At 28.5% G+C, this 13,363-nt stretch overlaps 1 protein-coding gene across 1 annotated transcript; it reads right to left on the reverse strand.

Annotated features, from left to right (window-relative positions):
- Nucleotides 1-1,319: 1,319 nt before the first annotated feature.
- Nucleotides 1,320-1,778, reverse strand: LOC125608708. The gene has a single exon (XM_048779167.1). The coding sequence runs from the start codon at nt 1,776-1,778 to the stop codon at nt 1,320-1,322; it is 459 nt and encodes a 152-aa protein (XP_048635124.1).
- Nucleotides 1,779-13,363: the final 11,585 nt, after the last annotated feature.

Raw genomic sequence — 13,363 nt, forward strand, 5'->3', positions numbered from 1 at the left:
CCTATGATCTTTAGTGTTGTTTTAAAATTTCTAAACACATTGTTCATTTTTATTAATGTATATTAAACTCTATTTCATGGTTCATGAGCATCGTTTTAATTTTTTGTCAATTTATTTAGTAAACCTTCATAATACTTTGTAAATTGGTGGACTAACCACGATAAAATCGCTATTCTCTAGAGATACGGAGACAACAAAGGTTCCAAACCTCTCTGACCTTTATCATATGTTACAGAAGGATGAAACTATGCATTAAAATAATATATTCATATTTTTGAATTTTTTCAAAATATATGGGTTAACCCCTACGAAAATATTGACTTTTTCGGTAAATTCTCTATATACTTGAAAAACTATGATCTTTAGTATTGTTTTAAAGTTTCTAAACACATTCTTCATTTTTATTAATGTATATTAAACTCTATTTCATGGTTCTTAAGCATCGTTTTAATTTTTTGTCATGTAATTTAGTTAAACTTCATAATACTCCCTAAATTGGTGGACTAACCACGATAAAATCGCTATTCTCAAGAGAAACGTAGACAACAAAGGTTGCAAACCTCTTTGACCTTCACCATATGTTACAGAAGGATGAAACTATGCATTAAAAATATTTTCATATTTTTGAATTTTTTCTCAAAATCTATGGGTTAACCCCCCCTACGAAAATATTGAGTTTTTCTGTAAATTCTCTATATACTGAAACTTATGATCTTTAGTGTTGTTTTAAAATTTCTAAACATATTCTTCATTTTTATTAATGTATATTAAACTCTCTTTCATGGTTCATGAGCATCGTTTAAATTTTTTGTCATGTAATTTAGTTAAACTTCATAATACTCCCTAAATTGGTGGACTAACCACGATAAAATCGCTATTCTCTAGAGAAACGGAGACAACAAAAGTTCCAAACCTCTTTGACCTTCATCATTTGTTACAGAAGGATGAAACTATGCATTAAAATAATATTTTCATATTTTTGAATTTTTTTCAAAATCTATGGGTTAACCCCTACGAAAATATTGAGTTTTTCGGTAAATTTTCTATATACTGAAACCTAAGACCTTTAGTGTTGTTTTAAAATTTGTAAACAAATTCTTCATTTTTATTAATGTATATTAAACTCTCATTCATGGTTCATGAGCATCGTTTTAATTTTTTGTCAAGTAATTTAGTCAAACTTCATAATACTTCCTAAATTTTTTTTTTTTTTTTGAATAAATGTTAAATTTTATTCAGAAAAAACTGTGTTACATCAAGAGTGCTACTCTGTTTTGCCTACACTTCTTATGAAAACTTCCAATATCTGTCTATACAAATCATGAGCTTGGTTGCACACCAAACCATGTTATCAGACCTTCTTCATAGTGATCTCCTTTACCCTTTAGTGATAAAAGCTTCAACCTCATATACTTGTCCACAAGCTTAGTCAAACCATTGATATCTCTCGGCTTCTCCCCATGCCTGCGCGCATTTCTCTCCCACCAAATTGTGTAAACTGTGGCTTGCAATACATATCGGAGTATGAATGTCTTTATAGGTGTTACCCATGATTTCGAGACTATAGATATTAGCTCACTCCAGTCCACAGTAAAAGCATCTCTCATCAGCCCCTCCGCAAGCTTTCTCCAAATCATCTCAGAGTATCGACAGACAAAGAAAAGATGAGCACAAGACTCTGGCGCATCATTACAAAGCACACACGTTGTATTAATGGAGCTATTCCACTGCTGCATTCTGTCTGTTGTCTGCAATCTTCCTTTGATAGCTACCCACATATTAAAAGCATACTTCAGAGTTGATTGAGGAAACCAGACTCCCTTATGCCATGTGCATATGGGCTTCACACTTCGAATCTGGTCCCAAGTTTTGCTTGTCGAAAAGTTGGTTCTGAATTTTCCTTCTGCGTGCTTCTTAAATTGGTGGACTAACCACGATAAAATCGCTATTCTCTAGAGAAACGGAGACAATAAAGGTTCCAAACCTCTTTGACCTTCATCATATGTTACAGAAGGATGAAACTATGCATTAAAATAATATTTTCATATTTTTGAATTTTTCTCAAAATCTATGGGTTAACCCCTGCGAAAATATTGAGTTTTTCGGTAAATTCTCTATATACTGAAACCTATGATCTTTAGTGTTGTTTTAAAATTTATTAACACATTTTTCATTTTTATTAATGTATATTAAACTCTCTTTCATGGTTCATGAGCATCGTTTTAATTTTTTGTCATGTAATTTAGTAAAACTTCATAATACTCCCTAAATTGGTGGACTAACCACGATAAAATCGCTATTCTCTGGAGAAACGGAGACAACAAAAGTTCTAAACCTCTTTGACCTTTATCATATGTTACAGAAGGATGAAACTATGCATTAAAACAATATTTTTATATTTTTGAATTTTTCTCAAAATCTATGGGTTAACCCCCTACGAAAATATTGAGTTTTTCGGTAAATTCTCTATATACTGAAACCTATGATCTTTAGTGTTGTTTTAAAATTTCTAAACAAATTCTTCATTTTTATTAATGTATATTAAACTATCTTTCATGGTTCATGAGCATCGTTTTAATTTTTTGTCAATTAATTTATTAAAACCTCATAATACTTCCTAAATTGGTGGACTAACCACGATAAAATCGCTATTCTCTAGAGATACGGAGACAACAAAGGTTCCAAACCTCTTTGACCTTCATCATTTGTTACAGAAGGATGAAAATATGCATTAAGATAATATTTTCATATTTTTGATTTTTTCTCAAAATCTATGGGTTAACCCCTACGAAAATATTGAGTTTTTCGGTAAATTCTCTATATACTGAAACCTATGATCTTTAGTGTTGTTTTAAAATTTCTAAACACATTCTTCATTTTTATTAATGTATATGAAACTCTCTTTCATGGTTCATAAGCATCGTTTTAATTTTTTGTCATGTAATTTAGTTAAACTTCATAATACTCCCTAAATTGGTGGACTAACCACGATAAAATCGCTATTCTATAGAGAAACGGAGACAACAAAGGTTCCAAACCTCTTTGACCTTTATCATATGTTACAGAATGATGAAACTATGCATTAAAACAATATTTTCATATTTTTGAATTTTTCTCAAAATCTATGGGTTAACCCCTACGAAAATATTGAGTTTTTCGGTAAATTCTCTATATACTGAAACCTATGATCTTTAGTGTTGTTTTAAAAATTCTAAACACATTCTTCATTTTTATTAATGTATATTAAACTCTCTTTCATGGTTCATGAGTATCGTTTTAATTTTTTTGTTTTGTAATTTAGTTAAACTTCACTATACTTTGTAAATTGGTGGACTAACCACGATAAAATTGCTATTCTCAAGAGAAACGGAGACAACAAAGGTTCAAAACCTCTTTGACCTTCATCATATGTTACAGAAGGATAAAAATATGCATTAAAATAATATTTTTATATTTTTGAATTTTTCACAAAATCTATGGGTTACCTACGAAAATATTGACTTTTTCGGTAAATTCTCTATATTCTGAAACCTATGATCTTTAGTATTGTTTTAAAATTTCTAAACACATTCTTCATTTTTATTAATGTATATTAAACTCTCTTTCATGGTTCATGAGCATCGTTTTAATTTTTTGTCAATTAATTTAGTAAAACTTCATAATATTTCCTAAATTGGTGGACTAACCACGATAAAATTGCTATTCTCTAGAGAAACAGAGACAACAAAGATTCCAAACCTCTTTGACCTTCATCATATGTTACAGAAGGATGAAACTATGCATTAAAATAATATTTTCATATTTTTGAATTTTTCTCAAAATCTATGGGTTATAACCCCTACGGAAATATTGAGTTTTCGGTAAATTCTCTATATACTGAAACCTATGATCTTTAGTGTTGTTTTAAAATTTCTAAACACATTCTTCATTTTTATTAATGTATATTAAACTCTCTTTCATGGTTCATGAGCATCGTTTTAATTTTTTGTCAATTAATTTAGTAAAACTTCATAATACTCCCTAAATTGGTGGACTAACCACGATAAAATCGCTATTCTCTAGAGAAACGGAGACAACAAAGGTTCCAAACCACTTTGACCTTCATCATATGTTACAGAAGGATGAAACTATACATTAAAACAATATTTTCATATTTTGGAATTTTTTCAAAATCTATGGGTAACCCCTACGAAAATATTGAGTTTTTCGGTAAATTCTCTATATACTGAAACCTATGATCTTTAGTGTTGTTTTAAAATTTCTAAACACATTCTTCATTTTTATTAATGTATATTAAACTATTTTTCCTGGTTCATGAGCATCGTTTTAATTTTTTGTCAGTTAATTTAGTAAATCTTCATAATACTTCCTAAATTGGTGGACTAACCACGATAAAATCGCTATTCTCTAGAGAAACGGAGACAAAAAGGTTCCAAACCTCTTTGACCTTCATCATATGTTACAGAAGGATTAAACTATGCATTAAAACAATATTTTCAGATTTTTGAATTTTTCTCAAAATCTATGGGTGTTACCCCAACGGAAATATTGAGTTTTTCGGTAAATTCTCTATATACTGAAACCTATGATCTTTAGTGTTGTTTTAAAATTTCTAAACACATTCTTCATTTTTATTAATGTATATTAAACTCTCTTTCATGGTTCATGAGCATCGTTTTAATTTTTTGTCAATTAATTTAGTAAAACTTCATAATACTTCCTAAATTGGTGGACTAACCACGATAAAATCGCTATTCTCTAGAGAAACGGAGACAACAAAGGTTCCAAACCTCTTTGACCTTCATCATATGTTACAGAAGGATGAAACTATGCATTAAATAAATATTTTCATATTTTTGAATTTTTCTCAAAATCTATGGGTTAACCCCTACGAAAATATTGAGTTTTTCGGTAAATTCTCTATATACTGAAACCTATGATCTTTAGTGTTGTTTTAAAATTTCTAAACAAATTCTTCATTTTTATTAATGTATATTAAACTCTCTTTCATGGTTCATGAGCATCGTTTTAATTTTTTGTCAATTAATTTAGTAAAACTTCATAATACTTCCTAAATTGGTGGACTAACCACGATAAAATCGCTATTCTCTAGAGAAACGGAGACAACAAAGGTTACAAACCTCTTTGACCTTCATCATATGTTACAGAAGGATGAAACTATGCATTAAAACAATATTTTCATATTTTTGAATTTTTCTCAAAATCTATGGGTTAACCCCTACGAAAATATTGAGTTTTTCGGTAAATTCTCTATATACTGAAACCTATGATCTTTAGTGTTGTTTTAAAATTTCTAAACAATTCTTCATTTTTATTAATGTATATTAAACTCTCTTTCATGGTTCATGAGCATCGTTTTAATTTTTTGTCAATTAATTTAGTAAAACTTCATAATACTTCCTAAATTGGTGGACTAACCACGATAAAATCGCTATTCTCTAGAGAAACGGAGACAACAAAGGTTCCAAACCTCTTTGACCTTCATCATATGTTACAGAAGGATGAAACTATGCATTAAAACAATATTTTCATATTTTTGAATTTTTCTCAAAATCTATGGGTTAACCCCTACGAAAATATTGAGTTTTTCGGTAAATTCTCTATATACTGAAACCTATGACCTTTAGTGTTGTTTTAAAATTTCTAAACAAATTCTTCATTTTTATTAATGTATATTAAACTCTCATTCATGGTTCATGAGCATCGTTTTAATTTTTTGTCAATTAATTTAGTAAAACTTCATAATACTTCCTAAATTGGTGGACTAACCACGATAAAATCGCTATTCTCTAGAGAAACGGAGACAACAAAGGTTCCAAACCTCTTTGACCTTCATCATATGTTACAGAAGGATGAAACTATGCATTAAAATAATATTTTCATATTTTTGAATTTTTCTCAAAATCTATGGGTTAACCCCTACGAAAATATTGAGTTTTTCGGTAAATTCTCTATATACTGAAACCTATGATCTTTAGTGTTGTTTTAAAATTTCTAAACACATTCTTCATTTTTATTAATGTATATTAAACTCTCTTTCATGGTTCATGAGCATCGTTTTAATTTTTTGTTAATTAATTTAGTAAAACTTCATAATACTTCCTAAATTGGTGGACTAACCACGATAAAATCGCTATTCTCCAGAGAAACGGAGACAACAAAGGTTCCAAACCTCTTTGACCTTCATCATATGTTACAGAAGGATGAAACTATGCATTAAAATAATATTTTCATATTTTTGAATTTTTCTCAAAATCTATGGGTTAACCCCTACGAAAATATTGAGTTTTTCGGTAAATTCTCTATATACTGAAACCTATGATCTTTAGTGTTGTTTTAAAATTTCTAAACACATTCTTCATTTTTATTAATGTATATTAAACTCTCTTTCATGGTTCATGAGCATCGTTTTAATTTTTTTTGTCAATTAATTTAGTAAAACTTCATAATACTTCCTAAATTGGTGGACTAACCACGATAAAATCGCTATTCTCTAGAGAAACGGAGACAACAAAGGTTCCAAACCTCTTTGACCTTCATCATATGTTACAGAAGGATGAAACTATGCATTAAAATAATATTTTCATATTTTTGAATTTTTCTCAAAATCTATGGGTTAACCCCTACAAAAATATTGAGTTTTTCGGTAAATTCTCTATATACTGAAACCTAAGATTTATAGTGTTGTTTTTAAATTTCTAAACACATTCTTCATTTTTATTAATGTATATTAAACTCTCTTTCATGGTTCATGAGCATTGTTTTAATTTTTTGTCATGTAATTTAGTAAAACTTCATAATACTTCCTAAATTGGTGGACTAACCACGATAAAATCGTTATTCTCAGGAGAAACGGAGACAACAAAGGTTTCAAACCTCTTTGACATTCATCATATGTTACAGAAGGATGAAACTATGCATTAAAAAAATATTTTCATATTTTTGAATTTTTCTCAAAATCTATGGGTTAACCCCTACGAAAATATTGAGTTTTTCGGTAAATTCTCTATATACTGAAACCTATGATCTTTAGTGTTGTTTTAAAATTTCTAAACACATTCTTCATTTTTATTAATGTATATTAAACTCTCTTTCATGGTTCATGAGCATCGTTTTAATTTTTTGTCAATTAATTTAGTAAAACTTCATAATACTTCCTAAATTGGTGGACTAACCACGATAAAATCGCTATTCTCTAGAGAAACGGAGACAACAAAGGTTCCAAACCTCTTTGACCTTCATCATATGTTACAGAAGGATGAAACTATGCATTAAAATAATATTTTCATATTTTTGAATTTTTCTCAAAATCTATGGGTTAACCCCTACGAAAATATTGAGTTTTTCGGTAAATTCTCTATATACTGAAACCTATGACCTTTAGTGTTGTTTTAAAATTTCTAAACAAATTCTTCATTTTTATTAATGTATATTACACTCATTCATGGTTCATGGGCATCGTTTTAATTTTTTGTCAATTAATTTAGTAAAACTTCATAATACTTCCTAAATTGGTGGACTAACCACGATAAAATCGCTATTCTCTAGAGAAACGGAGACAACAAAAGTTCCAAACCTCTTTGACCTTCATCATATGTTACAGAAGGATGAAACTATGCATTAAAAAATATTTTCATATTTTTGAATTTTTCTCAAAATCTATGGGTTAACCCCTACGAAAATATTGAGTTTTTCGATAAATTCTCTATATACTGAAACCTATGATCTTTAGTGTTGTTTTAAAATTTCTAAACACATTCTTCATTTTTATTAATGTATATTAAACTCTCTTTCATGGTTCATGAGCATCGTTTTAATTTTTTGTCAATTAATTTAGTAAAACTTCATAATACTTCCTAAATTGGTGGACTAACCACGATAAAATCGCTATTCTCTAGAGAAACGGAGACAACAAAGGTTCCAAACCTCTTTGACCTTCATCATATGTTACAGAAGGATGAAACTATGCATTAAAATAATATTTTCATATTTTTGAATTTTTCTCAAAATCTATGGGTTAACCCCTACGAAAATATTGAGTTTTTCGGTAAATTCTCTATATACTGAAACCTATGATCTTTAGTGTTGTTTTAAAATTTCTAAACACATTCTTCATTTTTATTAATGTATATTAAACTCTTTTCATGGTTCATGAGCATCGTTTTTTTTTTTATCAATTAATTTAGTAAAACTTCATAATACTTCCTAAATTGGTGGACTAACCACGATAAAATCGCTATTCTCTAGAGAAACGGAGACAACAAAGGTTCCAAACCTCTTTGACCTTCATCATATGTTACAGAAGGATGAAACTATGCATTAAAAAATATTTTCATATTTTTGAATTTTTCTCAAATCTATGGGTTAACCCCTACGAAAATATTGAGTTTTTCGGTAAATTCTCTATATACTGAAACCTAATATTTATAGTGTTGTTTTTAAATTTCTAAACACATTCTTCATTTTTATTAATGTATATTAAACTCTCTTTCATGGTTCATGAGCATCGTTTTAATTTTTGTCATGTAATTTAGTAAAACTTCATAATACTTCCTAAATTGGTGGACTAACCACGATAAAATCGCTATTCTCAGAGAAACGGAGACAACAAAGGTTTCAAACCTCTTTGACATTCATCATATGTTACAGAAGGATGAAATATGCATTAAAAAAATATTTTCATATTTTTGAATTTTTCTCAAAATCTATGGGTTAACCCCTATGGAAATATTGACATTTTCGGTAAATTCTCTATATACTGAAACCTATGATCTTTAGTGTTGTTTTAAAATTTCTAAACACATTCTTCATTTTTATTAATGTATATTAAACTCTCATTCATGGTTCATGAGCATCGTTTTAATTTTTTGTCAATTAATTTAGTAAAACTACATAATACTTCCTAAATTGGTGGACTAACCACGATAACATCCTCTAGAGAAACGGAGACAACAAAGATTCCAAACCTCTTTGACCTTCATCATATGTTACAGAAGGATGAAAATATGCATTAAAATAATATTTTCATATTTTTGAATTTTTCTCAAAATCTATGGGTTAACCCCTACAAAAATATTGAATTTTTTGGTAAATTCTCTATATACTGAAACCAAAGATTTATAGTGTTGTTTTTAAATTTCTAAACACATTCTTCATTTTTATTTATGTATATTAAACTCTCTTTCATGGTTCATGAGCATCGTTTTAATTTTTTGTCAATTAATTTAGTAAAACTTCATAATACTTCCTAAATTGGTGGACTAACCACGATAAAATCGCTATTCTCTAGAGAAACGGAGACAACAAAGGTTCCAAACCTCTTTGACCTTCATCATATGTTACAGAAGGATGAAACTATGCATTAAAACAAAATTTTCATATTTTTGAATTTTTCTCAAAATCTATGGGTTAACCGCTACAAAAATATTGAGTTTTTCGGTAAATTCTCTATATACTGAAACCTATGATCTTTAGTGTTGTTTTAAATTTTCTTAACACATTTTCATTTTTATTAATGTATATTAAACTCTCTTTCATGGTTCATGAGCATCGTTTTAATTTTTTGTCATGTAATTTAGTAAAACTTCATAATACTTCCTAAATTGGTGGACTAACCACGATAAAATCGCTATTCTCAGGAGAAACGGAGACAACAAAGGTTCCAAACATCTTTGACCTTCATAATATGTTACAGAAGGATGAAACTATGCATTAAAACAATATTTTCATATTTTTGAATTTTTCTCAAAATCTATGGGTTAACCCCTACGAAAATATTGAGTTTTTCGGTAAATTCTCTATATACTGAAACCTATGATCTTTAGTGTTGTTTTAAAATTTCTTAACACATTTTTAATTTTTATTAATGTATATTAAACTCTCTTTCATGGTTCATGAGCATCGTTTTAATTTTTTGTCATTAATTTAGTAAAACTTCATAATACTTCCTAAATTGGTGGACTAACCACGATAAAATCGCTATTCTCTAGAGAAACGGAGACAACAAAGGTTCCAAACCTCTTTGACCTTCATCATATGTTACAGAAGGATGAAACTATGCATTAAAACAAATTTTCATATTTTTGAATTTTTCTCAAAATCTATGGGTTAACCCTTACAAAAATATTGAGTTTTTCGGTAAATTCTCTATATACTGAAACCTATGATCTTTAGTGTTGTTTTAAATTTCTAAACACATTTTCATTTTTATTAATGTATATTAAACTCTATTTCATGGTTCTTGAGCATCGTTTTAATTTTTTGTCATGTAATTTAGTAAAACTTCATAATACTTCCTAAATTGGTGGACTAACCACGATAAAATCGCTATTCTCAGGAGAAACGGAGACAACAAAGGTTCCAAACATATTTAACCTTCATAATATGTTACAGAAGGATGAAACTATGCATTAAAACAATATTTTCATATTTTAGAATTTTTCTACGAAAATATTGAGTTTTTCAGTAAATTCTCTATATACTGAAACCTATGATCTTTAGTGTTGTTTTAAAATTTCTAAACAGATTATTCATTTTTATTAATGTTTATTAAACTCTCTTTCATGGTTCATGAGCATCGTTTTAATTTTTTGTCAATTAATTTAGTAAAACTTCATAATACTTCCTAAATTGGTGGACTAACCACGATAAAATCGCTATTCTCTAGAGAAACGGAGACAACAAAGGTTCCAAACCTCTTTGACCTTCATCATATGTTACAGAAGGATGAAACTATGCATTAAAAAAAATTTTCATATTTTTGAATTTTTCTCAAAATCTATGGGTTAGCCCCTACAAAAATATTGAGTTTTTCGGTAAATTCTCTATATACTGAAACCTATGATCTTTAGTGTTGTTTTAAATTTTCTAAACACATTTTTCATTTTTATTAATGTATATTAAACTCTCTTTCATGGTTCATGAGCATCGTTTTAATTTTTTGTCATGTAATTTAGTAAAACTTCATAATACTTCCTAAATTGGTGGACTAACCACGATAAAATCGCTATTCTCAGGAGAAACGGAGACAACAAAGGTTCCAAACATCTTTGACCTTCATAATATGTTACAGAAGGATGAAACTATGCATTAAAACAATATTTTCATATTTTTGAATTTTTCTCAAAATCTATGGGTTAACCCCTACGAAAATATTGAGTTTTTCGGTAAATTCTCTATATACTGAAACCTATGATCTTTAGTGTTGTTTTAAAATTTCTAAACACATTCTTCATTTTTATTAATGTATATTAAACTCTCTTTCATGGTTCATGAGCATCGTTTTAATTTTTTGTCAATTAATTTAGTAAAACTTCATAATACTTCCTAAATTGGTGGACTAACCACGATAAAATCGCTATTCTCTAGAGAAACGGAGACAACAAAGGTTCCAAACCTTTGAACTTCATCATATGTTACAGAAGGATGAAACTATGCATTAAAACAATATTTTCATATTTTTGAATTTTTCTCAAAATCTATGGGTTAACCCCTACGAAAATATTGAGTTTTTCGGTAAATTCTCTATATACTGAAACCTATGATCTTTAGTGTTGTTTTAAAATTTCTAAACACATTCTTCATTTTTATTAATGTATATTAAACTCTCTTTCATGGTTCATGAGCATCGTTTTAATTTTTTGTCAATTAATTTAGTTAAACTTCATAATACTTCCTAAATTGGTGGACTAACCACGATAAAATCGCTATTCTCTAGAGAAACGGAGACAACAAAGGTTCCAAACCTCTTTGACCTTCATCATATGTTACAGAAGGATGAAACTATGCATTAAAACAATATTTTCATATTTTTGAATTTTTCTCAAAATCTATGGGTTAACCCCTACGAAAATATTGAGTTTTTCGGTAAATTCTCTATATACTGAAACCTATGATCTTTAGTGTTGTTTTAAAATTTCTAAACAAATTCTTCATTTTTATTAATGTATATTAAACTCTCTTTCATGGTTCATGAGCATCGTTTTAATTTTTTGTCAATTAATTTAGTTAAACTTCATAATACTTCTTAAATTGGTGGACTAACCACGATAAAATCGCTATTCTCTAGAGAAACGGAGACAACAAAAGTTCCAAACCTCTTTGACCTTCATCATATATTACAGAAGGATGAAACTATGCATTAAAACAATATTTTCATATTTTTGAATTTTTCTCAAAATCTATGGGTTAACCCCTACGAAAATATTGAGTTTTTCGATAAATTATCTATATACTGAAACCTATGATCTTTAGTGTTGTTTTAAAATTTCTAAACACATTTTTCATTTTTATTAATGTATATTAACTCTCTTTCATGGTTCATGAGCATCGTTTTAATTTTTTGTCATTAATTTAGTAAAACTTCATAATACTTCCTAAATTGGTGGACTAACCACGATAAAATCGCTATTCTCTAGAGAAACGGAGACAACAAAGGTTCCAAACCTCTTTGACCTTCATCATATGTTACAGAAGGATGAAACTATGCATTAAAATAATATTTTCATATTTTTGAATTTTTCTCAAAATCTATGGGTTAACCCCTACGAAAATATTGAGTTTTTCGGTAAATTCTCTATATACTGAAACCTATGATCTTTAGTGTTGTTTTAAAATTTCTAAACACATTCTTCATTTTTATTAATGTATATTAAACTCTCTTTCATGGTTCATGAGCATCGTTTTAATTTTTTGTCAATTAATTTAGTAAAACTTCATAATACTTCCTAAATTGGTGGACTAACCAGGATAAAATTCTCTAGAGAAACGGAGACAACAAAGATTCCAAACCTCTTTGACCTTCATCATATGTTACAGAAGGATGAAACTATGCATTAAAATAATATTTTCATATTTTTGAATTTTTCTCAAAATCTATGGGTTAACACCCCTACGAAAATATTGAGTTTTTCGGTAAATTCTCTATATACTGAAACCTATGATCTTTAGTGTTGTTTTAAAATTTCTAAACACATTCTTCATTTTTATTAATGTATATTAAACTCTCTTTCATGGTTCATGAGCATCGTTTTAATTTTTGTCATGTAATTTAGTAAAACTTCATAATACTTCCTAAATTGGTGGACTAACCACGATAAAATCGCTATTCTCTAGAGAAACGGAGACAACAAAGGTTCCAAACCTCTTTGACCTTCATCATATGTTACAGAAGGATGAAACTATGCATTAAAACAATATTTTCATATTTTTGAATTTTTCTCAAAATCTATGGGTTAACCCCTACGAAAATATTGAGTTTTTCGGTAAATTCTCTATATACTGAAACCTATGATCTTTAGTGTTGTTTTAAAATTTCTAAACACATTCTTCATTTTTATTAATG

This window comes from Brassica napus, chromosome A5 (assembly GCF_020379485.1).
Source record: "Brassica napus cultivar Da-Ae chromosome A5, Da-Ae, whole genome shotgun sequence".
Classification (NCBI taxonomy): Eukaryota; Viridiplantae; Streptophyta; class Magnoliopsida; order Brassicales; family Brassicaceae; genus Brassica; species Brassica napus.

What these genes read in the sequence shown, in the direction of transcription:
- LOC125608708 (XM_048779167.1), bottom strand. Translation starts at nt 1,778, where the DNA reads ATGTGGGTAGCTATCAAAGGAAGATTGCAGACAACAGACAGAATGCAG.